This window comes from Erithacus rubecula (assembly GCF_903797595.1).
Source record: "Erithacus rubecula genome assembly, chromosome: 19".
In the NCBI taxonomy this organism is placed as follows: Eukaryota; Metazoa; Chordata; class Aves; order Passeriformes; family Muscicapidae; genus Erithacus; species Erithacus rubecula.
Window position 1 is genome coordinate 9,808,401 of NC_136671.1, and position 24,426 is coordinate 9,832,826.

A 24,426-nucleotide genomic window follows, 5' to 3' on the forward strand; every position below is an offset into this window, starting at 1 on the left:
ACTACACAGCTCAGAGGTGAAGAGGAGGTAGTCACAACCCTAAAACACAGCTGGGCTCCTACAGCAGCGGAGCCCCGAATTCCTCGGGTGAAGGAATGGCCATGACACAAACCAACCCAAACCTGCTTCCCTGCCAGCACAGAGTTCCCCAAACCCTCCTTGATGCTGTCATGGTGGTGGTGGTGGATCTTCTCAGCAAAAGGATGTGCCACAACATTGCTCAGGTGGGCCAGACCGGAGGTGAAGCTCAAGCAGGACTCGCAGGATGACGCCGGATTTGGCCTAACCACGACGACACGGACACCCACACCAAAGCCAAGGAGCTTTTTCCTTATTGCAACTGAGGTATTGAGATCACACAAGCAGGACAGGCTGATGCTCCTGAGCCCAGCACTCCCATCTCCTGCTGGAGGGGAGGCTGGAGGGACACAGAGCGTCGGAAACGCGACGGGAACGCTGCCACGGGGACCAGGGAGAGAGAGAGGGGGGGAACAGTCAGGAGGAAACTATTGCTTGCCAAAATTACACACCAGGAGAACTCGGCAGCCTCCCTCCCCCAGCTGAAAAGAAATAAGGGAGAATAGAAAAGATCTTGGGGGAGTTTTCAGTGGAGGGGAGGATGGAGGACCCTGGGATCAGAGGCTGTAGCGAGGCGTGGCTGCGCTGGAAGACAGGACACCAGGGACATCAGGGACATCAGGGACCTACAGGGACATGGCAGAGGGTGGGGAGGGCTGGGCAGAGGCTCCCTTTAATCACTAGCCACGTGGTTCTCGTTCTGCAGGGTGTGCCAGCGCTCGATCTTCTTGTCCTTGTTCTTCAAACACTCGTACCAGTGTTTCAAGCGCTCGCCCTTGGCCGTGATTCCCAGCTGGCAACCACCTGGGAAAGGGGGAGAAGAGCAGACTTTGTATCCAGAGGTGATGCTGATGTTCCAGGAAATCCTGCCATGGGGACACACCTCACACCCTGCAATGTTTTTTCCACCTCCTGGATTAAAAACTCGAATGGAAACGCCTGGAGATGCTTTTCCTGCCAAGAAGACATCCCAGGATGCAGCACCCACCAGATTCCATCACCCCACTTGGGCAGGTGACCCAGACCCCCCTCCTATCCAGCAAATCACATACCAGGCACCAAACCCCTGCCCCCGAGGGCAGAGACCTCCAGCTGATCACTCACCAATGTAGTCATTGGATTTTCCAATGTCGTAATCCCAGACGGAAATGTCCAGGGATTTCTTGGCCAGGTCACTGTGTTTGATGTCATAGAAGAACTCCTGCAGAAATGGGGACACTCACATCACACCCCAAAGGATGACACACCCTAAAAGCTGCAGTTAAGGGGTTGGACCTGGATTCAAAATCCAGGGAGAGGATATAAAATATAATTAATGAAGGAAAAATTCTCCTTCCCTGTGGCATCTCTTCTTCAGGAGCTGAGCTCACCCCTTGCACCTACGTGAGCCCTTTCCTGGTGTCCCATCAAAGCAGCACCAGTGGAGAATTTCCAGTTTCCACCCCCAGGAACGCTCATCCCACCCACATCCCCAGCTGGGATGACACAGAGCTTTCAGGGTGTGTGGTGCTGCCATGGCAAAGCCATTCCCAAAATATTCCTGGGCATAGAAGTGGGAAAGGAGCTTGAGCAAAGAGCCAAACCTTGGGGAGTTTGTCTTCCACCTCCTCCACTCAACACAGTATTCAGTGAATTGATTTAATAATATTAAAAATATCCATCCATACCTCGTTAAACTCAGGATTCAAAGTTTTCTTCTTAATCTGTGTCTTGTGCTTGGCCTTTTTGCCCATGTCAGGTTTCAGCCAACTGGGGGCAACAGAAAACAGCTCAAAATTCAAGTGCAAGAACAGTGGGAGTTTATAAGCTTAAAAACTGAGTTTCTATGCTGAAAAAGATTTATTTAGGGCCAGTCTCCCTTCCCACCTTCCAGAGGATGTGGGAAAAGTGTGGGGCTGGGGCTGTGCAGCCTGGCTGCAGATCCAGAACTCATTTTAGGGCTGGGATTAAATAGATCTCTGTTAGAAGCTGATTTAAAAATGTAAAGCCACCATCTTCTGTTTGTGGAAATGGAGAATGCAACAAATAAGGAGAGACTGGGAAGGGAAACTGCTCAGTTCTACAAAGACATGAGCAGAATATGTTCAACATGGGAGTTACTGAATGGGTCTCAGGGAGAAGAGAGGGTTTTTAATGAAGAAAAAGGAAGAAAAAAAACAGGAGCAAAACCCCCACCAGCAATGGCTGCAGGGACCTCTCCATGGTGCAGCTCATGAGGCTGGAATAAAAATATTATTCCCCCACATTCCCAGGAGCCATGGGGGTTTATGGGGCAGCAAGGGGACACAGAGGGACATGGAGCCACCTCTGTCCTGCAGCCAGAGTGGGTCAGAGGAGGAGAAAAGGACCCTCCTGTCCTTGAATTCCCACCACATCCTTGATGAGCCATGGGTGGGAATCCCATTCCTACGGATCCTGAGGACGTGGGGCACATCCACCTCAGGTGCAGCCCCAAACCCATCCCCACATCCCTCACACATCCTTTGCTTGCAGACATCAGGTGACCAAAGCCTGGACTCCTCATCCTAGGTTACAATGTAAAGATGTGCCCAAAAGTTTGTATTCTATAACCAACTGCTGAAACCAGGTGGGACAGTGATCCTTATCTCTGTGGATATATCCTCTGCTAATGGGCCATGTGTTAAAAACCAGATGGGACAATGTTCTTTATCTTTCCCATGACTCATCCTCCCTCCAGGAGATACCTCCTGTTAATGGGCCATAGAGTCCCAGTGCACGACTGATAAAATTACATCATCCCATTGGGAAATGCTCCATCCAGGGGGAGGAGCCAAGCCTTTCCTACCTAAATAAAAACTGAGATTAGGAACACCAAAGCAGCTCTCACCCACTTGTTTCCAGAGCACAAGAGCTACCAGAATTTTCTACAGGATGCCTGCTTCAACAAGACCACTTCATCTGGACTGCTACCACCACCCTAACTAGCAGGGTGCCAGGCTGTATTCTGACTCTGGCAGCAGTTTTTCTTTCGAACTATTGCATGTATATTTTTTCCCCTATTAAATTGTATTTCTCACATGGAGTCTTTCACTGCTTTTGCCATGGCCATGCCATGCCCTGGCTGTCCACGGCCAGCCCCGGGTCACTCACAGCTTGACGAAGGGATCCGAGTATCCGTTGGCATCCATGGCCGCCAGGTGCACGCAGCGCACGATGCCCACGATGAGCCCGCCCTGCTGCGTGCTGTACATCAGCGACACCAGGATCTTGCCGCGCTCCTCCACGTCCCCACCGCGATCCACCTGCGGGAGGGAGCCCCGACAGCAAAACTCAGTGGAGGAGCTGAGGTAGGGAAGTGAAGAGTAAGGGGTGGTTCATCAAAAATGAGCTAAGTAAGGCAATGAGGAATGTCTGATGTTTACTGTGCTGGTAAAAATCGGGAGGAGAGGCACAGGGCCAGAACGTGCAAACAGGGTGAGGGTGCAAGGCCACCAGTGATAAATGATAAATTCAAAACCTTAAACCAGCAAGAACTAATCTCAAGGTCTGGAATGTGCCCAAAGGGCTAAGATGCTCCAGAGACAAAGTTGAAAAGTTCAATTTCGATGAATTTCATCAGAGAACCCCAAATTTGGGAGGCACAAGCACAAAAGGACTTTTGGTTCACTTTAATATGAAGTGAGGGAATAGGCAGGACTAGGACATGAATATTTATCAGGCATTGTGTAATCCCAGGCTTTTAGGGAATAAACAGAGCAGTAGTTTGAAGTTTTGTGGTGCATGCTTTGGGAGTAGTTATCCCTGTGCACCTCAGGGTTGAATAAATGCATACCTACTTTATAACTCTCATGTCTCACGAGTTAGAGCAGAAGGGATGGGATGGATATCAGGGAATGGGATGGGGGGATAATGGGGTTTACATGTGGATGGAGCTCATCCTGCTCCCAGGACTCACCTCCTCTTCGTACAGAGCCATCCCACGGGATGCGCCGGTTGTTCCGGCGCGCTTCGTCTGGGATGGGAAAGGAATGAAGAGACTGCCATGAATGGCCAGGAGAGGCAGCATCCCACAGCAAAAAAATCCTGGGAATGCATGCAGCCCAGCTCCTGGAATGCCCATCTGCTCCATCAACCCCACCCCAGCAGATCCAACAGGGGACAGAGCAACCTGTCCCCTCCTCTGTGGTGACATCCATCCAACAGGAGTCACTTCCCACAGATTCCCACCACACTCTGAGCTCCTGGCCTTGGGAACCTAATGAATTTTCACAGACACTCACTGGGATTACTCTCTCCAGGCAGATGTTGAAGTTCTTTTTCTGGTTGGCTTTGAGTTTTTTCAAGGCAACTCTGGTTTCTCCGATAAATTCGTTGTGGCCGAATTTGTCCTCGTCACACACGGAGATCCTGGAGGGAAGAGGGAAAGGGGAACATCAACCAAGGGCACTGGAAAAGCAAAGAGAACACCCCAAACCTACTCTTGATATGAATTGCCTCTGACCAAAAAGCAATAAAATTTCTAGCTTGCAAAAACAAAAGTTAAAAAAAATCAACATTTTTAATATTTGCCTTAAGATGTTGCAAGTAATCAAGATGTGGAAGTTTCCTGAGGGGGAGAAGAGCCATAAATTTTGAGAGATATTTATAGGGTTTTTTTTTTTTCTGTGCTAAATCAGCAGAGATACACATCTTCATGATGATAAAAATTGTAGCACAATCAATAATTTACTATCAAATGACAAAGTCAAAATGCCAGTTTTTCCTCTCATAAAAAAATCATCTGAATAAGCAAATCCGTGTTGTTTTTAACTCATTTAACGCATTTCCAACCCCGCTGCACTCCTGGGGGTGATGCTCGGAGTGAGGACACTCAAAACCCAATCCTGCCCTTCCATGGGCTCCTGCTGGAGGGTTTTCTCTCCTTGCCTGAGGGTTTTCCTCTGCATGTCCTCGTCGGTGATGCCGTGGTACACCAGGGTCTCGTTCCACACGGGGTTTCGGGTGTTGCGCAGCGTCTTCGTCCTCAGTTTATTTGACTGTGGGGTTGAACAAACACAGAGGAATTACACCTCAGAACCCATCACTCCCTGCCCAAATCCCAGCTCCTGGCAGGGATGCTCCATCACATCTGGCACATCTGGGGGATGGAGAGCCAGCAGCTCCAGGGGAGCATCAAGGTGGGATTTTGCAAGGTGGCACGTGGTGGTTAGGAGAGCTTGGATTTTGTCACTCCTTGGGGTTTATTCCCTAAAGGAGAAAGGAAAAAGTGCCTAGGGCAGGCTCTTGGGGCTCAGCTCTCATGTTCTACAGGAGGTGGCAATGGGGAATTGAAGAGCTGTCACATTCAAAATTTAAAAATAAAATAAATATCAGCAAACGAGAGCAACGGAAATCAAAGCAATTCCAAACATCACACCTGGATTTCCTCCAAACCCAGGAATCCCCTGTGCATAAAGCAAAGCTGTAAAATCAATCCAATGATTTTGTTATCAGTTTTCCCCTGGTTTTACTTGTGGTTCCTCTGAGCAAAATTCTGCTGCAGCCTCTAAGCAAAGAGCCAGCACTGCTGGTGGTCATTCCTTCCTCAAGATTTGCCCACCAAGATCAGCTCAGCTTGGTGGGGAGGGAGATTTCCAGGAATTTCCATTATGGAGCTCCAACAAAAACGTGCTGCAGCTTCCAAGCAAATGGGTAATTCCAGCCCTGGCTATAATTAGATTTTTGGGCAGATGTTTTGTGATGCATTAACAGCAATGCCTCCTCTGGAGCTTCCCTCCACCCCTGAGCAGATTCCTGCCTGCAGGATGAGCTGTTCCTCAGCTCTGGGAGAGCATCTGGGAGCATCATCCCTGTTTGGAGAAACCCTCAGGGAAAACATCAGTGAGCAGAGAAATCAACAGGAAAATCTAATCCAAGGGAGGGACCTGTGGGGGATTTGAGAAACTCTGCTCCATCCCCAGCACCAAACCTGGCAAAGCCTCACCTTGCTGGCTCCAGGCAGGAGGTGCAGCTTCACATAGGGATCAGCCAGGCCATTAGAATCCATTGGTTTTAAGCCCTGTAAAAGGATAAAGGAAACACAGGACATAAATCTTCCTTCAGCAAAGACAAGGAAAAGGAAAAGCTGCTCGCAAAAAACTCAAAGAGAAAACGTGTTCAGTGACCCAACAGCCTCTGCCCTGAGCAACTGTGAGTGCCAGGATGTGCTGAAACATCCAACCCATCCCTGGAAAAATCAGAATTGTAGAATCACAGCACAGTTTAGGTTGGAAGAGGCCTCAAATATCACCAAGTTCCACACCCTGCCATGAGCAGGGACATTTTCCACTATTCCAGGTTCCTCCAAACCCTTTCCAATGTGGCCTTGGGTACTTGCAGGGCATCACAGATCTCTTGGAGCCACACAAGGAAAGGCCCCCAACCCTCCCCAGCCAGGAGCAGCTGTGCCTGTGGTCTCCCAAGGGAGCAGCCTCTGCCAGCAGCCACAGGGCTTCCATCCTATTGTACCAGAGAAACTGGGAGATGGTTTTAAATCAGGAAAAAGGAGAAAAGAGGAGCTCTTGCCTTGGCCTTGATGAGGGTGCAGTGCAGGGAGCTGTTGTCCTGGTCGTAGAGCAGGCTGAACTCCAGAGCTCCCAGCGTGGCTGACAGCAAGGGAGGAGGAGGAGGAAACAACCTCGTTAAAACCCCAGCCAATAACTGCATTTAATCATCCCCGATTAGTAATAATTAGAAAGATTTGCGGGTCAGATGTAAAAGCTGTTTAATGCAGTGAGACTGTGCTGGCAGCAGCCAAACCACCACAAATCCGGGTGGATTGGGGAGCTCTGCACAGCTCTGCAGAGCAGGGACAGCCCAGGGAGAGCAGCCTGGGGCTTGGAGCCGACTCCAACACTCACCAGGCAGAGGAGGATGAGCCCTACCAACCCTTCCCACCACAATCCCACCCTGGAGCACCCTGAGATGCTTCAGCTTGGGACAGCACCTCCTCCCAAGGCTGGGGCTCGGTTTTGACTTGTTGGAAACCAGCTCGTGTTGCTTCATCCCAGGGATGAAGAGCAGGCACAGAGGGCATCAGCTGCTCCCATCCAGGCACCTGCTCCCTGCCCCGAGCAGCTCTTCCCACCCAGGATGTTCTGCCACAAATCCCCCGCCCCAGCTCCGAGCCCCGCAGTCCCCAAGGACTTTCCGTGCTGGAGACCCCCGCACAGCAATCTCCAAATCCCGCATTTCCCAAAGAAACTCCCCCTTTCCCTCCCCTCCTGGGTACGTACTGCCTTCATCCGAGTCGTAGCTGTTGGCATCCTCCTCCTCCTCCTCGGGTGGCTGCTGCTGCCGCTGCGGGGCCGCGGATGCGGGCGGGGGCTGCGCGGCGGCCGGGGGCTGCCAGGCTGGCCTGTCCTCCCTGGCAAAGCCCCCTCCCCGCTCCGGGGGTCCCAGCGGGGGGCTGGCTGCGGGAGGAACCCCCCGTTAGCCCCCGGCCCGCTCTGCCCCCCAGCCCCCCGCAGCCAGCCCGGCGTTACCTTGTCTGTCCGGGAAGCGGGCGGGACCCCCGGCACCCGGTCTCGCTGCTGCGGCCGCCGGCGCTGGGGACAGAGGTTGATTTTAACTCAGAGGTGACATCAGCGAGCTTGGCCTGGGACATTCCCTCGTGCCCTCTGTCACCGTGCCAAGCCCGTGGGGTGTCCCCAGGCACCGCCTCGGGATCCCCATGGCATCCCCATCCCGTCCTACCTGCGGGCGCTGCTGCCGGGGCAGATCCAGCGGCACCGGCGGTGGCCGGCGGCGGCGGCCGCTGGCCCTGCACAGAGTTGGTTCTCTTAATACCTGCAGGGACAGGGGACAATCAGCAGAAAGCACCTGGTTTTGTGTCCCCCGCGTGTCCTTGCAGGGATGCAGGGGAGCGGCGCTCTCACCGGGGCTCCTGCTGACCCCGCTCTCGCCAGCCTGGTCCCGGCTGTCGCTGTCCCCAGCGTTTTCCTCGCTGCCGCACGGACCCGGCCGGGCCTCGGCCGCTCTGCGGCTCCCCCGGGCGGCCGCTGTGGCCTCGGTGCCTGCGGGGAGAGGGATAAAGTGAGGCTGGAAAAGCGAGGTGCCATCCCTGGGTGCTGCCAGCAGCAAGGGGACAATGGGTACGGCCACTGCAGCAGCACGTCCCGAGCTCCGAGCGCTGCAGCAGGAGGGCTCTGCACCATCAAAGCTGCACACAGCGCTCAGGAAATGCCCAAGGACACGAGAATCCCGTGGGAAAACAATGCCTGAGGTATCCATTACCTGGTCCTCAGCACCCATCAAACCCCTGATAGCATCACAGCTCCGAATTCCTGGGATGGGGAGGGGGTGTCGTATTTTCTTTCTGCTGATCATCTCCCATTTATTAAGGAGACAGCTGCCTCTGCCTCTCCCTTCCATCACCTAGCAGCCGCTGTCCCAGCGGATAAATCCCAGCCCAGCGCTCCGGGGTGATGAATTGCAACCCCACGGACGTGACAGGTCCCGGTGCTCACCTGGCTGCTGCTGGAGACGCCAGGGATAAATCTTTGCCGTGACATAAATGGGCTATTTCTCCTTGGCTGGGCTCTCAGGGTCACCGGGCGCGAGGACAAAGCGAAACGCAACAGATTGTGGAGGGGAAAAGGAGGAGGGAGAGAGGGAAAAACACCGGGAATGCTGAAGAGCAGGGAGCGGGGGAAATGAGCATCCAGGAGCAGGAGCCCCGTGGTGCAGAGAGAGCGGTGCAATAAATAATTTTCCAAGGGAGCTGTAGGAAAATCATGGGCACGGCAGGAGCATGCTGAGCACCGGGAGGGACGTGAGGAGCTGGCAAAGCCTCCCCGACTCCAGGAGCCGTGGGATTAATAAAAGCTGCCGGTGGGGCTGCGGGGTTTAACGGCACCAGCTACGGGCGTGATTAAATCGCCTTAATTAAGTGCTTTCCCCAATTGCTGCTGCAGGGGAAGAGGGAGATATCAGCTGGGAGCATCAGAACCTGGACTAAAGGAAGGGTGGGATGGAGGGGACCATTCCAGGCAGGAATTGTCACCTCAGCCTCTCTTTGCCTCTTCCACGGAGCCAAGGAGGATTTGCAGCCATCGCGTTGCTCCCAACTCAGTGAACACCCAAATGAGGAGCAGGCGGTGTTGGAGAGGCATCAGGGATCCTCATTCCCTTGGTATCCCATGTAAAAGTGTGGAAATGGGGGCTGTTACTCAAAATGAACTCCCAGGGCTTGCTCTCCACATCTCCCTGACAGGAGTGGGGGTCAGGCTCTTCTCCCAGACGAGAAGCAACAAGACAAGAGGAAACATCCTCAAGTTATGCCTGGAGAGGTTTAGGTTGGATATTAGGGGAAATCTCTTCACTGGAAGGATTGTCCTGCCCTGGCACAGCTGCCCAGGAGTCCCCATCCCTGCACGGATGTTTAAGAGTGTGGATGTGGCCCTTGGGGACATGGGTCAGCTGTGGCCTTGGCAGTGCTAGAGGAATGGTTGAACTCCATGGGCTTGGAGGGTTTATCCAAACAGAATGATTCCAGGACTGGAGGTGCTGGAATGTGCAAGGAATAACCAGAACAAGCCACTGCTGCACCCTCACCCTGCTCTGCCTCCCATGCACAGCACAAGGCTCGGCTGCTCCATGACCCACACACAGACCAAACCCCCACAAGCCTCCTAAACATTCCCCGGCAGGTTTTCCAAGGACTGCAGTTAAATAACCATTAAAAAAACCAAACCAAAAAGCTGCTGCCCCTCCCAGCAAGACCCACCACCCACGGAGGCGGCTCTGGAGCGGCAGCGGCTCAGGGAGGTGGGGAAGCCCTGGAATAACCCGGGCTCCCCCCGCAGGGTGGGCGGCAGCAGCAGGGAGAGGTCCCGCTGCAGCATCCCGGGGGGAAACTGTGCGGGGAAACGCCTTGGGAATAGAAGGAGGCAGGGACGGGCTCGGCACAGGCACAGGGAGGGAACAAAGGCCGGTGCTTACCCTCGGTGTCCTCGGCATCCGCCTGGCCTTGGGGGCACAAACAGAGCGACAGGGGGTGAAGCTGCGGCCCACGCATCCCAAACCCATCCCGGGACACGCTGCCACTGTTTCCTCAGAATTCTCTATTTTATCCCTATTTTTCCAAGGCTTCTCCATCACCACATCCCTACCCAGGCACTGCTCAAAACTCTCAGTAGGGTACCCTGAACCCCACCCGGTGCTGCTCTGCTCGAGGATGTCCTGCAACCCCATCCATCCCCACCTGGAAATCCCGGATAAAACATCTCCAGACTCCATTCTACCCCCTTTGGGACACAGGCAGCAGCCACACCACTGCTCTGGATCTTTTTTCCCAGCGTTTTTCCCTTGCTGAGGATGGGGAGGAGTCCCAGAACCTCGCTGGCAGTGCTGGGGGAGCAGCACCCGCTGTCACCTACCTCGGGGGGGTGTCCGGGAGGGGATTTTGGGGTCGGGGGCGGGCGGCTCGGCTGGGCGGGGCTCGCTCGGGGTTTGGGGTCCCTTCTTGCTGACGGGCATCGGCTGTGGCAGCATCTGCTTGGGCAAACCCTTGAAGAACCAGGCACCAGAGCGTTTCCACACCTGTGGGAGCAGAGTCGGGTCTCTCAGAGCTTCACTGGGCAGCTGGAGAATCCCATCCCTCTCATTAATTAATTAATTAATTATCTTCCTGGCTCACGCTGCAGCAGCCAAGCTCTGCCTGTAACATCGCTTTGGACCCCCAAACCTTTATTTTCATGAACTTTGTTCTCATTTCATGTAGAAAACAAAACCATCCTGTAAGAACCACGCTGAGACAGCAGCTGGGTGGTGCTGGGGGGTTGAGTTGGGGCCATCTCAGAGCTGTGAGGTGGGGACAGCAGGGACAGGGGGGACAGCAGGGACAGTGGGGACAGGGGTCACACTCACCTCCCGCTGCTCGCTGCAGATCTTGCACAGCCAGATGGCCTGGGGCCGGTTGTTGGTGGTCTGAACCCCACACTTGGTGCACACATTCTGCAGGCAAAACAAAGAGCTGGGTGACACCAGTGCCACCAAAATGTCCCCAACAACAGCGGGGTTTGTGCAATGAAAGCTTTGCCTGCAGACTACCCGTGACTCCAGGGATGGCAGGCTGTGGAAAATCATCCTCTCCTGGAAGAAGTAAATCATCAACGTGTTGAGTAAGCTTTACTTCTGGTATTATAGGAAAAAACTTGTAAGACTTCTTCCAAGGCCTGTCTGTAAATCCTTGAGGTCACCTTGTCCATCTAAGCTGCTGTTTCCTCCCTGTGTCAGGATCTTCATTCAAAGGCAAGTAAGTCTCTACTTTCTTCTGCTAGGGGACAGACCCTAAAGGCATCTTTGAGATTTATTATGCTAAACCACCAATGTGATGGAGGAATTTTACTTAATAACGTGTAGGGTTAGGTACCACTGGATATTGACCTGTGTTTTGTTTGTTCACCTCTCTCAGCTCTTGACAAGCCTGAATGCTCAATTTTCTTACTGCTAATATGGGATTATTGCGGGGAGACATGCATGGTTCTGAAATCCCCCAAACTCCACGGTGCCCCCGAGGTGGGGAGGGGTTTGTGGGGTTTGTGGGGTGAGTCTCACCTTCTTGCAGTCCTCACAGACGACACAGGCCTGTCCCCTGGTGCCCAGCTGCTCCCCGCAGAGGATGCAGCGGTTGACGCCGTCCCCCAGCACGCTGCGGCGCATGTGCTCCAGCCGCGACATCAGGCGCCTGCAACGGCACGGCAGGGCAGGAATGGCACTGGGAATGCCAGGAATGGCACTGGGAATGCCAGGAATGGCACGGGGAGGGGCAGGAATGGCACAGCAGGGGCAGGAATGGCACGGGGAGGGGCAGGAATGGCACAGCAGGGGCAGGAATGGCACGGGGAGGGTCAGGAATGGCACAGCAGGGGCAGGAATGGCACGGGGAGGGTCAGGAATGGCACGGGGAGGGTCAGGAATGGCACTGGGAATGCCAGGAATGGCACAGCAGGGTCAGGAATGGCACGGGGAGGGTCAGGAATGGCACGGGGAGTGGCGGGAATGGCACGGGGAGGGGCAGGAATGGCACGGGGAGGGGCAGGAATGGCACGGGGAGGGGCAGGAATGGCACGGGGAGGGGCAGGAATGGCACGGGGAGGGGCAGGAGAGGCTTGGAATGGCACAGGGAGGGTCAGGAATGGCACAGGGAGGGTCAGGAATGGCACTGGGAATGCCAGGAATGGCACAGCAGGGTCAGGAATGGCACGGGGAGGGTCAGGAATGGCACGGGGAGTGGCGGGAATGGCACGGGGAGGGTCAGGAATGGCACAGGGAGGGTTGTGAATGGCACGGGGAGGGTCGGGAATGGCACGGGGAGGGTCAGGAATGGCACAGGGAATGCCAGGAGAGGCTGGGAATGGAACAGGGGATGGCAGAAGAGGCTGGCAATGGCACAGGGAGGGTCAGGAGAGGCTGGGAATGGAACAGGGAATGCCAGGAGAGGCTGGGAATGGCACAGGGAATGCCAGGAATGGCACAGGGAATGGCAGGAGAGACTGGGAATGGCACAGGGAATGCCAGGAATGGCACTGGGAATGACACTGGCAGGGTCAGGAGAGGCTGGCAATGGCACAGGGGATGTCAGGAATGGCACAGGGAATGCCAGGAAAAGGCCAGGAATGGCACAGGGAATGCCAGGAGAGGCACTGGGGATGCCAGGAAAAGGTCAGGATATGGGGGCAGGTCCCACTGCTCCTTTCCCACAGAGTCTCTCCCTTTCCAGCTATGGGACAAAGCTACATCCCAGCAGGAAATAAAGATCCCAGGGGTTTACATGGCACAATATTGACTTCCAGGGAAGTGCCAGAGAGCTGACACTGACCCCAACTCCATGGACATGGAAAATCCATCCAAGGCTTTCACCTCTGCATGGAATAATTCATCCCCAAATGGAAACCTTTCCACCCAGTCCCAGCAGCTGTTTATGAAGAAATGAAGGAGGAGATCCTGGAAGGGCTCTAATGAGGACTGAATTGATTAATTCATTAATTTTCTTATTATTTGGGGAAAAACATTGTGTATGTTTGATGGAAATTCTTGCAGTGAAATGAAAGCCCACCAGACATCAGGCTGTAAAATCACACCTGGTTCCTGCAAAGGTAAAAAAAAAAAAAACACCCAAAACCAGTTCAGGAAGTTTTGGAAAGGCAGCACTGGCTGAAGGAGCATCAGCATCGTGGGCTCAGCTAACCCAGAATCCTGGCCCTAAAAATAGCATGGTGAGGGGAAAAAAAATCTGCATTATTTATGCCATTCAGTGAGGAATGAAGGAAGAAAGGGAGGAGGAGACCTGAGCCCACCAGAGAGAGCAGCCCCTCGTGGCAGCCTGACCCAAATCCAACAGAGTCACGGTGGAAAAAACCACCCAGTGTTGAAAAGATGTTTTCCCACGTGTGGTGACAGCTTCAGATTTGTGGTGACTCGGCTGCCAGCACCTCTGAAATGCTCATAAACCATCCACAAGTTCCCTGCACACACAAAATGCCTCAGGGGTTGCTGTTGGATGGCCAGAATTCCACGGGCTCCGTGGGGAAAAGTCAGATAAAGAATCAGCAGCACGAGGAGGGAAATTATACAAGCATGGGATGGTTTTGGATTGGAGGAACCTTGAAATCATCCAGTTCCACCCCTGCTGTGGGTAGGGACATCTCCCACTAGATCAAGCTGTTCCAGCCTGGCCTTGGACACTTCCAGTGCCTCACCATCCTCCCAGGGAGGAATTTCATCCCAAAATAAAGCATTTTAGGATGTGCAGCCCATCACAGCCCAAAAAGTCAACAGGGGCATCTCAAAGCTCAGCCACACTCAGGGATGTGGATCCATAATTCCACAAATTATCCAAGCAAAGCCAAAACCCACCCAGAGATCTCCCACTCCTCCCCAGGCAGGGGCTGATCCTGCTGGGCTGCAGCTCCCACTGTGCAGGAGCCTCCTGATGGAGCTGCAGCCTGTTCCCAGCTGGAAGCTGGGCTGGGTGGGCAGCAGAGCCAGACAGAGCCAGCAGTGGGGACAAGGCTCTGTTTTCACAGCTCTGGAGTCACCAGACAGCAGATGGGAGAGTTCACGAGTTCCTGGCAGCACCAGGGGCTCGAAATGCAGCAGTCCTGGTTCTCAAAGCTGTGCTGCTAACACCACAAAGCACAGCCAGGGCATTTTGTGCTTTCTCACTTCAGGAGGAGCTCCCTGCCAGCCCAACTCCCTGCTCCAGTGTGGGATGGGGCTTGGAGCAGCTCCAGTTGAGGTCCTTCCAACCCAAACCATTCTGGGATTTAGCAGAGAGGTGCCATGGTCCATCCCTGCCCATCACATCCATAGGTGGTTCCTTCCTGGAGAACATCCCAGCTCTGGAGCCACCACCTGCCCCTGGTGCCTTTGGCAAACACAAAAATCCCAGAGATATCACCCCATAAACACCAAACCCCATAAACACCAAACCCAGCCAGCAATTCCAATTAAAACCTGGATTCTGGCCGCTCCCCAAGTGTTATTTAACCCCAGCCTACACCCCATGGAATTCATGATCCAGCTTTTATCATCCTCACCTCACCAAGGGAGAGATTTTGGGGGAAAAAATGTTCCTTTTGTAAGGAGCCAAGCACATGGACAAACCCCACATCCCCTGCAATCCCTCCTGCTGCAGGAGCTCCAAGCAAAGCAGCTCCCAGTTGGAAATCTGCAAGCCCAAACAAACTTATTATAGAAACTGGAACAAATGGCACAATCAAAGGGAGGGAAAAAAAAAAAAAAACAACCAAAAAAGAGGAAAAAGCCTTTGCATTTCAAGAGATTAATTATTTAGCTGCAAAAATCTCTCATTTAGCAGGAGCTGCTCCTTAAGTGGGATTTTTGAACCACTGGAGGAGCTCAGCAGCCAGGACACACCTGTGGCAGGGCTTGCAAGCCAAGTGCATTTCCCTAATTAAAACATCCATTCAAGAGGGAGAAATTGGGATTTTTTTTTTTTTTCCATGACTCAGATGCTGCTGAGAGAGAATTGCAGGAAAAGTTCAATTTAAAGTCCTGGTGTGAACCTGGCAGGAAGAGCCCTGGCAAAGTGGGGGCTGTGTCCAGACCCCTGGGCTGGGAATAAAGGCAATAACTGGGAGAAAAAAAGGCCAGATTTGTTTCCAGCTCCATCCAGAGATCCAAACCCATCCCATTCTCCCATTAATAACCAAGGGAAGCCCTGCCCTCACCAGGAATGAGATTTCTGCCTTCCCAAAACCAGCTTTTATTTCCACTGGATATCATTTTCTCCTCACTTTTATTGCACATAAGCAGCCCTCCAGCCCATCCCTCTCCCTTGCAGCATCTTCCTCCCCATTTCCTCTGAGAGAGACTTCAAAGAGCAGGAATTATCCTTCCAATTGTCAAAACAGGGGAAAAAAAAACAGTGGTGGCTTTGGCAGAGTTGGGTTTAGAGTTGGACTTTGGAAATCTTTTCCAGCCTAAGTGATTCCATAGAACTTTCAGGAGAAGAGGGATGGCAAGAGGGACAGAGTGACCAGAATGAAGTGCTGATGATCCCAGGAGAGGAGGCTCAACAACAGAGTTTGCTGTGTTTAAATATTCATCAGCACTCCAGAAAGGAAAGGCCAAGATGTCCTTAATGGGCTTTAAATTGTGGCAGGGAGGACTTTTAATGCAGCAAAAAGGGTGGGAGAAGGACCTGATCCATGGTCCACGTGCTCCTCAGTGCAGGAAGCAGCAGGGATGGGCACAGCCACCCCATCCATGGGGAAAAATTCCAGTGAAACACAAAGGAGGTCACCATGAGCCTCCAGGATGAAGCCCAGGCTCATCTCCATGGGGAAATCATGTGCCTTAAAGGGCTGAATATTAAATTAATTTTCCTGGTGGAAAAGGGACAAGAAAAGCAGCCAAGCTCCAGATTAAGGGAAACATAATTAAAATTGGGATGTGAAATGAGAAGGAATTTTCCTCCTCTCCAAATGGGCAGGGAGATAAAGGTAAAGCACCACTGGGGCTTTTCCAGGCTGAGCCCTCAGCCATGCAGGGAAAACTCCCACAGAGTTCCAACTCATTCCAACTGCAGCTGGGTGGTAATTTTTGCAGTCTTGGAAATAAGAGAGGAGGGTTTTTTTGGAGGAGGGAAAAGCTCAACCAAACCCCCACAAAAATCTCTGACTGAACCTCACCTCCTCCAGAAATTGGCATCCCAGGAAAAGCTCCTGGGCTGTCTGCAGTCACCTCCCTGCCCTGAGCCCCAATTTTACTGCTGTGCTGTCTGCAGACAGGGATGAAGATCCCAGGCTGTGCTCCCCAGACAGCTTCCCTGCCACTGAGGTTAATGACTTAATCCCCAGGGATTTCCATCTGCTCCCTCATTATCCCTGTGTCATCCCAGCCATGAGCTGAATTAAAATCCAGCCCCTCTGCAGAGCAAAAGTGGGACCCACGGGGACACAGCCAAGCCATTGCACTCTCAGAGGGGAGCACAGGGCCACAGCCAGCTGTCACCATCCAGAAATATCCATTTCTACCTTGGGATGGTTTCAGATCTTCCCCTCAATGCCAGGAGCGTGCTGGAACTCATTAGGCAGCAGAGCAGCCTGGCTGGGTTATTGATGGCCCCCAATTAGAGATGCAGAATGGAGTCAATTAGTGCCTGCAGGTGCTCCTGTGGCAGCTGGAAAACAGGATCCTCATGGATTGCAGCTGGAATAGCACCAGAGTGCCACCAGAGTGCCACCACAGCCAGCACAGAGACAGGACAAGAAAGGACCCATCCCTCCCCAAGTGGATAATCCCTTTTCCCTAAAACTTCCAGCCCTGTGTCCCTCATCCCACAGGATGATCCCAATCATGCAGCAGCTCTGAAGTCCAGCAGCTCCTGCTGTGTCATGTTCAAGATGATTCCAGCTCCTCTCGTCCTTCTCTGCACCACAAGACAAAAAAAAAAAAAAATCCCCCCCACACGAAGTGTCCCTGTCCTCCAGCCCTCATCAGCATCCAGCTCACGTATCCTGCAGGATCCATCCACCCTCAGAGCTAAAAATACTCCTTCTCTGGATTAATTTGAGCTGGGTTTGACACCAAGTCCAATCCCACAAACAACAGCTCAACAAGAGGCATCGATTTGTTCCCGAGACAAATCAGGAGATGGAGGGCAAAAAATTGGGAAGGATTCGAGGCATGAGGAAGTTCATCCACAGCCCTGGTGGAGGGATTCAGGATTCCTCAAGGACTGGGTGTAAAGCTCAAAGGAATCCCTCAGACATCTCCAATTATTGAGGCAACTTTGAGTATTGACTAAATATTCCCTCTCTGGAATCTCACTCCGTGTGAGCCATTCCTTATATTAACCAAAAGTGGTGTTTTCATGTAATAATAGAATGGTTTGTGTTGGAAAGGACCCCGTGCCATGGGCAGGGACACCTTTCACCATCCCAGGTTGCTCCAACATAGCCTTGGACACTCCCAGGGATGGCACAGCCACAGCTCCTCTGGGTGAGTTAATGCATTTATTTTTTCCTTTCACAGGAATAGAAAAAAAAAAAAAAAATCCCAGAAAACCAGGCTTTCCAGGAGCAGCTCCCTCAAGCAGCCTGGCCAGCCGAGGGCCAGCCAGCAGCGCTGCCTCCCTGCCCGAGGCCAGCCTGGCAAACCCGGATTATTCTGTAATAGAAGCTCTATCCTGGATAACACCCGAGCCGCTCCCGAGCGGATCATTCCGTCCGAGGCTGATCCAGCCGCTGTCCCACATTCCCTGAACATCCTACAGCTCTTGTTGTGCAAAGCCAACAAACACAAAGGGGTTGGCACGGCTCCCGCTGCGCCTCCACGCAGGAGGAGAATCAGCTGCGGCTGCACATCCACAATTCCCGGCTCCCGGCCCCTCCGCCCGGCTTTTCATGAATGAGGATGAGCAAACCTCCTCCGGCTCGGCAGAAAAGGAGAAAGGGAAGAGCTGGGAAACAGCTGCACCAAATAAATCTCTTCCCCAAAATGATTTACGCCTCATCCAAGGAGCATGGCGTTTGAATGGAATTCTTACTGGGCTGCAAAAGGGCAAACGCCAGGGAAAGCTGTTTGTGAGCACTTCTAGGACATGAATCACCGCCGCTCCGAGCCGCTTTCACCTGGATTCTGCCAAAAATCCGCGAGAGGGAAGCGCTGCGTGTTGGGAAGTGATGCCAAGTGATGCCCCAGAGGCATCTCCAGCCTGAGGGAGCAGCACATCCATGGGGGAGCCGAGCCCAGGCAGGGGGAGCAGCCCCTGGAGAGGCAAAACCTCCCCAGGATGTTCTTGGACACTCCTAAGCAAGGATTTCTAAAAAACGAGGAAATAAATCCGCAGCTGGAGCACCCCGTGGCTGCATTGCATCCCCAATATTTAAGGGACAGTAAACTGTCCCTGAGCTGGGAGAGGGAATTTGGCACTCCCCAAAGCAGTGGGGAGCGTGGTTACTGTCTGAACCTGAATATTTTCCCTGCTAGGGAAAAAAAAAAGGAGCTGTGGATGCTTAAACTCGGCAAGAAACTGCCAGGAAAACAGGCATGATCCCGGTGGGATTATGGAGATCCCCTCTGAAAAACCATTCCCAGCAGAGCAAGGGCGTGGAAACCTCGGCATGAGCTCGTTTCACCTGGCAGGAATGGAAACACGGGCACCGGGAATAGCCCCGGTGAAAAATGAGGTACCAGTGACTGTGGGGACCCCAGGACCCCCCAGAACATCACTGAGCCCCCCTGAACCCTTCCAGAGCGGGATTAACCACCGGGATGGATCCACCATCCCTCCAGCCGCATTCCCAGGGCAGAACCGAACTCCTCCACGCTCTGGCTCAGCGCTGGACAAGCAGCGAGCTGGGATCAGTGAAATGCAAACCCGGGATGAGAGCAGAGCGCCCCGAGGCGCTCGCTGCCCTGCGCGCAGGTTCCTGCTGGCCCAGACCCAAAGATGCCCCGCAGCTCCGTCCGGGAGCAGCACCGCACTGCAGAGGCTGCTGCCCAGGAAAGCAGCCAAGCAGAGCCTCTGTCCCTGCCGCTGTCCCTCGGTGTCCCCAGCTCTGCCTTACCCGATGCGCTCCTGCTCCATCTCCTCCATCTTCTCGGCGCGGGCGATCACCCGGTTGATGATTTCCTTCTCCTCGTCCGTCAGCTCCTCGCCCTTGCGCTGCCGCTCGGGCTGGGCTGCCCAGCCCGCGGGGAGCCTGCGGGAACAGGGATCCAGCAATTCCCAAACCCCAAACCCAGCCTGCGGGAACAGGGAACCAGCCATTCCCAAACCCCAAACCCAGCCTGCGGGAACAGGGATCCAGCCATTCCCAAACCCCAAACCCAGCCTGCGGGAACAGGGATCCAGCAATTCCCAAACCCCAAACCCAGCCTGCGGGAACAGGGATCCAGCCATTCCCAAACCCCAAACCCCAAACCCCAAACCCCAAACCCAGCCTGCGGGAACAGGGATCCAGCCATTCCCAAACCCCAAACCCCAAACCCAGCCTGCGGGAACAGGGATCCAGCCATTCCCAAACCCCAAACCCCAAACCCCAAACCCAGCCTGCGGGAACAGGGATCCAGCCATTCCCAAACCCCAAACCCAGCCTGCGGGAACAGGGATCCAGCCATTCCCAAACCCCAAACCCCAAACCCCAAACCCAGCCTGCGGGAACAGGGTTCCAGCCATTCCCAAACCCCAAACCCCAAACCCAGCCTGCGGGAACAGGGATCCAGCCATTCCCAAACCCCAAACCCCAAACCCCAAACCCAGCCTGCGGGAACAGGGATCCAGCCATTCCCAAACCCCAAACCCCAAACCCCAAACCCAGCCTGCGGGAACAGGGATCCAGCCATCCCCAAACCCCAAACCCCAAACCCCAAACCCAGCCTGCGGGAACAGGGTTCCAGCCATTCCCAAACCCCAAACCCCAAACCCAGCCTGCGGGAACAGGGATCCAGCCATTCCCAAACCTCAAACCCCAAACCCCAAACCCCAAACCCAGCCTGCGGGAACAGGGATCCAGCCATTCCCAAACCCCAAACCCAGCCCGCGGGGAGCCTGCAGGAACAGGGATCCAGCAATTCCCACCCCAAACCCAGTCCACTTCCCCATCCTCCTGACCCCATCCACCCAAGGCTGGGAGCTCTGATCCCCATTTTTATGGAAACACTGATTTCATACAGAGGGAAAACTCCTTTTCAGGAATATTCCCATTATTTCCACTTCTCCTGGAGCACCAGGTTTGCCTGGCAGCCGCGGGACCGGGGCGGTGGCGCAGGAGTGGGTGGCTGGTTTTTTTTGGGGTTTTTTTTTTTTTGGGAACATTTCTCCAAACATGGGAGTGTTTCTCCCTCTAACATCATTCCCAAAGATCCTCTCTCCTAGCCTGGGTGTCAGGCAGTGCTAACCTGGTGACAGGGTAACGTCTGCCACTCAGGGGTGCAAAAGGCAAACATTCCTCACCTTCCTGCTCATCCAAAAACCTTTCCTGGCTCATTTCCCCTCTGGATTGAACAAACCCACATGATCTTGAGCTTTAAGTTCAATAAAACCCTGTGTGACACTTTCCAAACTTAATTTTTGCATCCAAACCCAGTTTTTTCATGTTCTCAGACCACCAAAGCAGCAGGAAAAGAGGAAAAAAATGTAGGAAAGTGAAAAATAAAAACAAGGAAGATACTTACTGCTCCTTCTCACTGCTGGGAAGCACAGGGAAAGAGGGAAGAAGGATTAGGTGAGAGCAGGGATGAGGAGAGTGACACCTCCCAGCTCAGGGTGACAGTCCCCAAGCCCTGTTCCCCAAGGGGTGATTCCACAGCTGCAGGCACCAAACCCAGCCCCTGTCCAGGCTGGAGATGTGCTCCAGTGACAGGACAGAGGGACAGCAGCAGGACAGACACCGCAGCTCTGTCTCCACCTCGCTCAGGGCGTTTAGGAGCAAACACACCCAAAGGTCCCCACCCAAGAGCACTGAACCAACCCCCGGTGTCCCCAGGGAAGATGTGTCACCACCCTGCGGGCTGTCCCTGCTCTCTCACCTGGCTCGGAGGGACATTGTTCTGTCACTGGGGCACATCCACCGGTCAGAGGAGCCGCCCAGCACAGCGTCAGTCATTGCCAGCCACCCCGGGCATGAATTTGGGGACACCAGGGCCCCGCTGACTGTCCCCAACCCAGCACAGCAGGGACTTCAGTCACTTTGCTCCGATGAAGGAGTGGAGCTTCCAGCCAGGCTGTAGGGAAACAAAAAAAACAAATAAAAATATTCCTAAAAATCATTAGGAAAGGTTTTGTTTGTGGGGTTAAGATGGTTTTGGAGCAGGAATGTCACTTGTCTGGATATGGAGACACAGGAGCTTCCAGCCACCTCCTTCCCAGGAGGACAGCACAGCCTGGATGTAATTAGTGAATTCCCACCCTCACATTAATTATGAGGTCTCAGAGCCAGGAGGGAAAGAGGGGGATCCATCCCAGAGAAACAGCTACAAACAAGGAAACTTTCTCCCCAAACCACATTCCCTCTGGAAAAATAACCTCCAAAAACTGAAGGTTTGGATTCAGGAGGGAAAACAGCACCAGGACTCAAACAGGAGGCTCTGTCCACTCCAAAAGTTCATCCAGAGAGGATTTTTCAAACCCTTCTCCCTAAATTACAAATGGATGTCGAACCCACAGCCTGATTGTTGCTTTATTCCCATTTTTGGAAGGGTTTTGTCCTTCCCCCCACTGCTCCTACTCACTGCAGGGGGATGGGGATGGATGGGTCCATTCATCCATCACTCTTCTGAGGGAAAACCAGGGATTTGACAGATTTGCCTGCAGCAGAGCTTAAAAATTCACAAACAAAACCTCTGCAGAGCCCAGCCATGGACAACGAGGCTGCTCCCAGCCCATGGATCATTCACCTTCCCATCCTGGGATGATGCTGCCTTGGATTCCTCCCTGCCTGGAACCACCAGGTTCCAAAACCAGCATCCCATCTCTGCCTAAACTGGTAAACTCAGCTTTGTAGGGCATGAAACAACTCCAGCAAAACCCCAGCAGAGAAATTTGGGTGATTACACCAAGGAAATGATGGAAAATGGGAACTTGCAAACCTGTCCCACTGAAATCACCAACTCCAAGCCAGGAAAAGACACCCAACTTTCCCAAAAAAAGAGGAAAAAAACACTCTGCAGTATTGCAGGATTTTCTCATCACTCCCTGAGGAATCAGTGGAGGCTTGAGGCTCACCTTGGCTTTGTGGAAAACTTGAGGATGCAAGAAAATATTTTTGGGAAAGCAGGAGAAGTGAGCACGTGGGTAATTAGTGCTCTGCTGGTTCACATGGCGCCTGTTCCCGAGCCAAACCAGAAGGCTCTGATTAACAAGGTCACTTAACGAAGCAAATTGTTCATTTAAGTCCCCCCCACCACCTCCAGAATCCGCACTGCAGCAGAGAATTCCCGCTGGGAATGAAGAATCCTGGCACAGCCAGGGGGTCCTGGGGTGAGCACAGGTGGGATGGGGCAGCACCACGATGTCACCACTCATTTTTGGGGTGGATCAGGGATTATCCCAAGGTCACACAGGGCAGGAATGCCCACCCCAACCCTGCAGTTGGGGAAAAGAGGAGAAAATCACTTTTTTTTTTTTTTTTTTTTTTTCCTAGCAAAGAGGGAACAGGAAGGAAAACTCTTTTCCCCAGCTGGAAGTTTCTGCTAACGCCAGCCAGGCTGCGGGTGGAGCAGAGCTCCTGGAGGAATACACAATCCCTTTCTCCACCTATAAATAATAGATTTGGAAAATCTACTTTGCATTACTTCCAGCAACTACCCCCGCTTGCCCTAATGCTTTCTCCAGCGTTTTTAGCACATGGGAAAGAACAAAATAACAGCTCAGGGTGGCTTTTCCTGCCCCCACTGCCAAATCCTGGCTCCTGAGCACCAGGATGTGGCCATCCAAGTGGGATCGATGGCATGCAGCAGCATCTCCTTAATGAAATGGAAATATCCCAGCCTAGCAGGGTGCCAAGACCTTCCAGGGTTTGGCAGAGCCTGGAGGGTCCCAGATCTGCTGCCCTGGTGTTGGTGGGGATGTGAGGAGCTGTCTCATGCCGTGGTTTTTCCGATGGGATCTGGCAGCTCCCGCCGGCGCCAACGTGGCACATCCTGGGCAGAGCCAGGAATAGCAGTGAGGTCTTAATTCCTGGCCTTAAGGAAGGGCCACATGACTGCAATCACAGCACTCCATTGCTTCTGTGTGACGGGGCCCGTGGGTTTGGTCATGCTTTAATAAAGCAGGATTGAACTCCGTCCGTGGATCCTTCAGCTGGAGCTGCCGACTCCTGGGCTCACCTCCAGCACCCAAAATCTGCCAGGTGCAGTGACAGGAGCTTGCAGGTCCCATTTTCCCTCCAGCAGCAGGATTTCCATGGAATGAGCCCATCCTGCCCCACTGCAGGGCACAGAGACACCCAGAACCAGCAGCTGCAAAGAGCCCACACAAAGGGCTGCCCCCTTGAGCCACCTGGGAATGCCAAACCAGGGGAGAAGAGAGAAAATTCCATCTTTTCCAGGCTCCCAGGGCAAGGGTGAGGTTTTTCCAGCCAGCTCCACACTTCTTGCCAGCCGATGCCTGCAGAGATTGTCTCCAGCAGCAGACACTGACACAGGCAACCTATTTCTCCCTCCAGCCTCCTGAGCTCTGCAATGCAGCTTTCTTAAATATTGAATAAGTCTGCTGCTCTCACCACCTGCCAGTGCCAATGATGAGGTAATTTTTCCATTGACAAAGCCTGATGTGATTAATCCGGGTGGAAAAATGGAGATTTTGGAGATCATCCACTCACCTGGAACATGGAGCAGCAGCCAGACCCCAACCAACCAACCCAAGCTGCTGCTCCAGTGCCAAGTGGGAGATTATTGGGTGTCATCACCAAGCAGGAGGTTTGGAAGGGGAATGGATCCAAACTGATTCTCTGCTGGGATGGTGGGGTTTACAATGTTGGCACTGGAGCAGGTTTGTGCTCCACAGCTGGAGCCAGGGATGGAAAAATAGGGGGTGAGGAGGGAATTGCTTGAAGGGGCTCATTTTGGGGTTACAAGGACCCACTGAGACCCCTCTCAGATGAGCAGTGTGAGGAGCAAATGCCAAAGCTGGATAAGCCAGGATGGAATTGTCTCCTCACCGCTCAGGGCACACATCCCAAAACACCAAGATTGGCTGGAAACCTCTCCCATCTCCTGGGGACATTTCCACCCAATCCCATCAGGAGCAGATCCTGCCCTGCTCCATGCCTGGCACCCAGGAAGGGCTGCAAAGCACAGGGAATTCCATATCCTGCCCAGACACCTGGCACAGACACCACACCCCACATGCAGCTGTTCCCTGAGCATGTC

General features: G+C 53.4%; 1 protein-coding gene across 2 annotated transcripts; it reads right to left on the minus strand.

Annotated features, from left to right (window-relative positions):
- Window positions 1-309: 309 nt before the first annotated feature.
- Window positions 310-21,246, minus strand: RPH3A (rabphilin 3A). 2 transcript variants are annotated; one of them, XM_079322314.1, is made up of 19 exons: window positions 21,085-21,246; window positions 19,122-19,256; window positions 11,638-11,767; window positions 10,948-11,034; window positions 10,458-10,620; window positions 10,021-10,047; window positions 7,956-8,093; window positions 7,774-7,866; window positions 7,563-7,625; window positions 7,314-7,490; window positions 6,604-6,683; window positions 6,023-6,097; window positions 4,966-5,075; window positions 4,320-4,446; window positions 3,995-4,051; window positions 3,190-3,341; window positions 1,746-1,827; window positions 1,183-1,279; window positions 310-882 (listed from the first exon to the last, which is right to left on the minus strand). In XM_079322314.1, the coding sequence occupies exons 1-19, from the start codon at window positions 21,159-21,161 to the stop codon at window positions 752-754; spliced, it is 2,001 nt and encodes a 666-aa protein (XP_079178440.1). In that variant the 5' UTR covers window positions 21,162-21,246; the 3' UTR covers window positions 310-751. The 2 variants fall into 2 exon arrangements, with proteins under 2 accessions (XP_079178440.1, XP_079178441.1); XM_079322315.1 differs by lacking the exon at window positions 10,021-10,047.
- Between the last annotated feature and the right edge of the window lie 3,180 nt (window positions 21,247-24,426).

Excerpts from the sequence above, each read along its gene's own strand:
- RPH3A (XM_079322314.1), bottom strand. The coding sequence starts at position 21,161 with ATGACTGACGCTGTGCTGGGCGGCTCCTCTGACCGGTGGATGTGCCCC. Across the intron at positions 19,257-21,084 it reads ACAATGTCCCTCCGAGCCAG|GCTCCCCGCGGGCTGGGCAG; the intron begins GTGAGAGAGCAG and ends CTGTTCCCGCAG. Across the intron at positions 11,035-11,637 it reads TCTGTGAGGACTGCAAGAAG|AATGTGTGCACCAAGTGTGG; the intron begins GTGAGACTCACC and ends TTTTGCCTGCAG.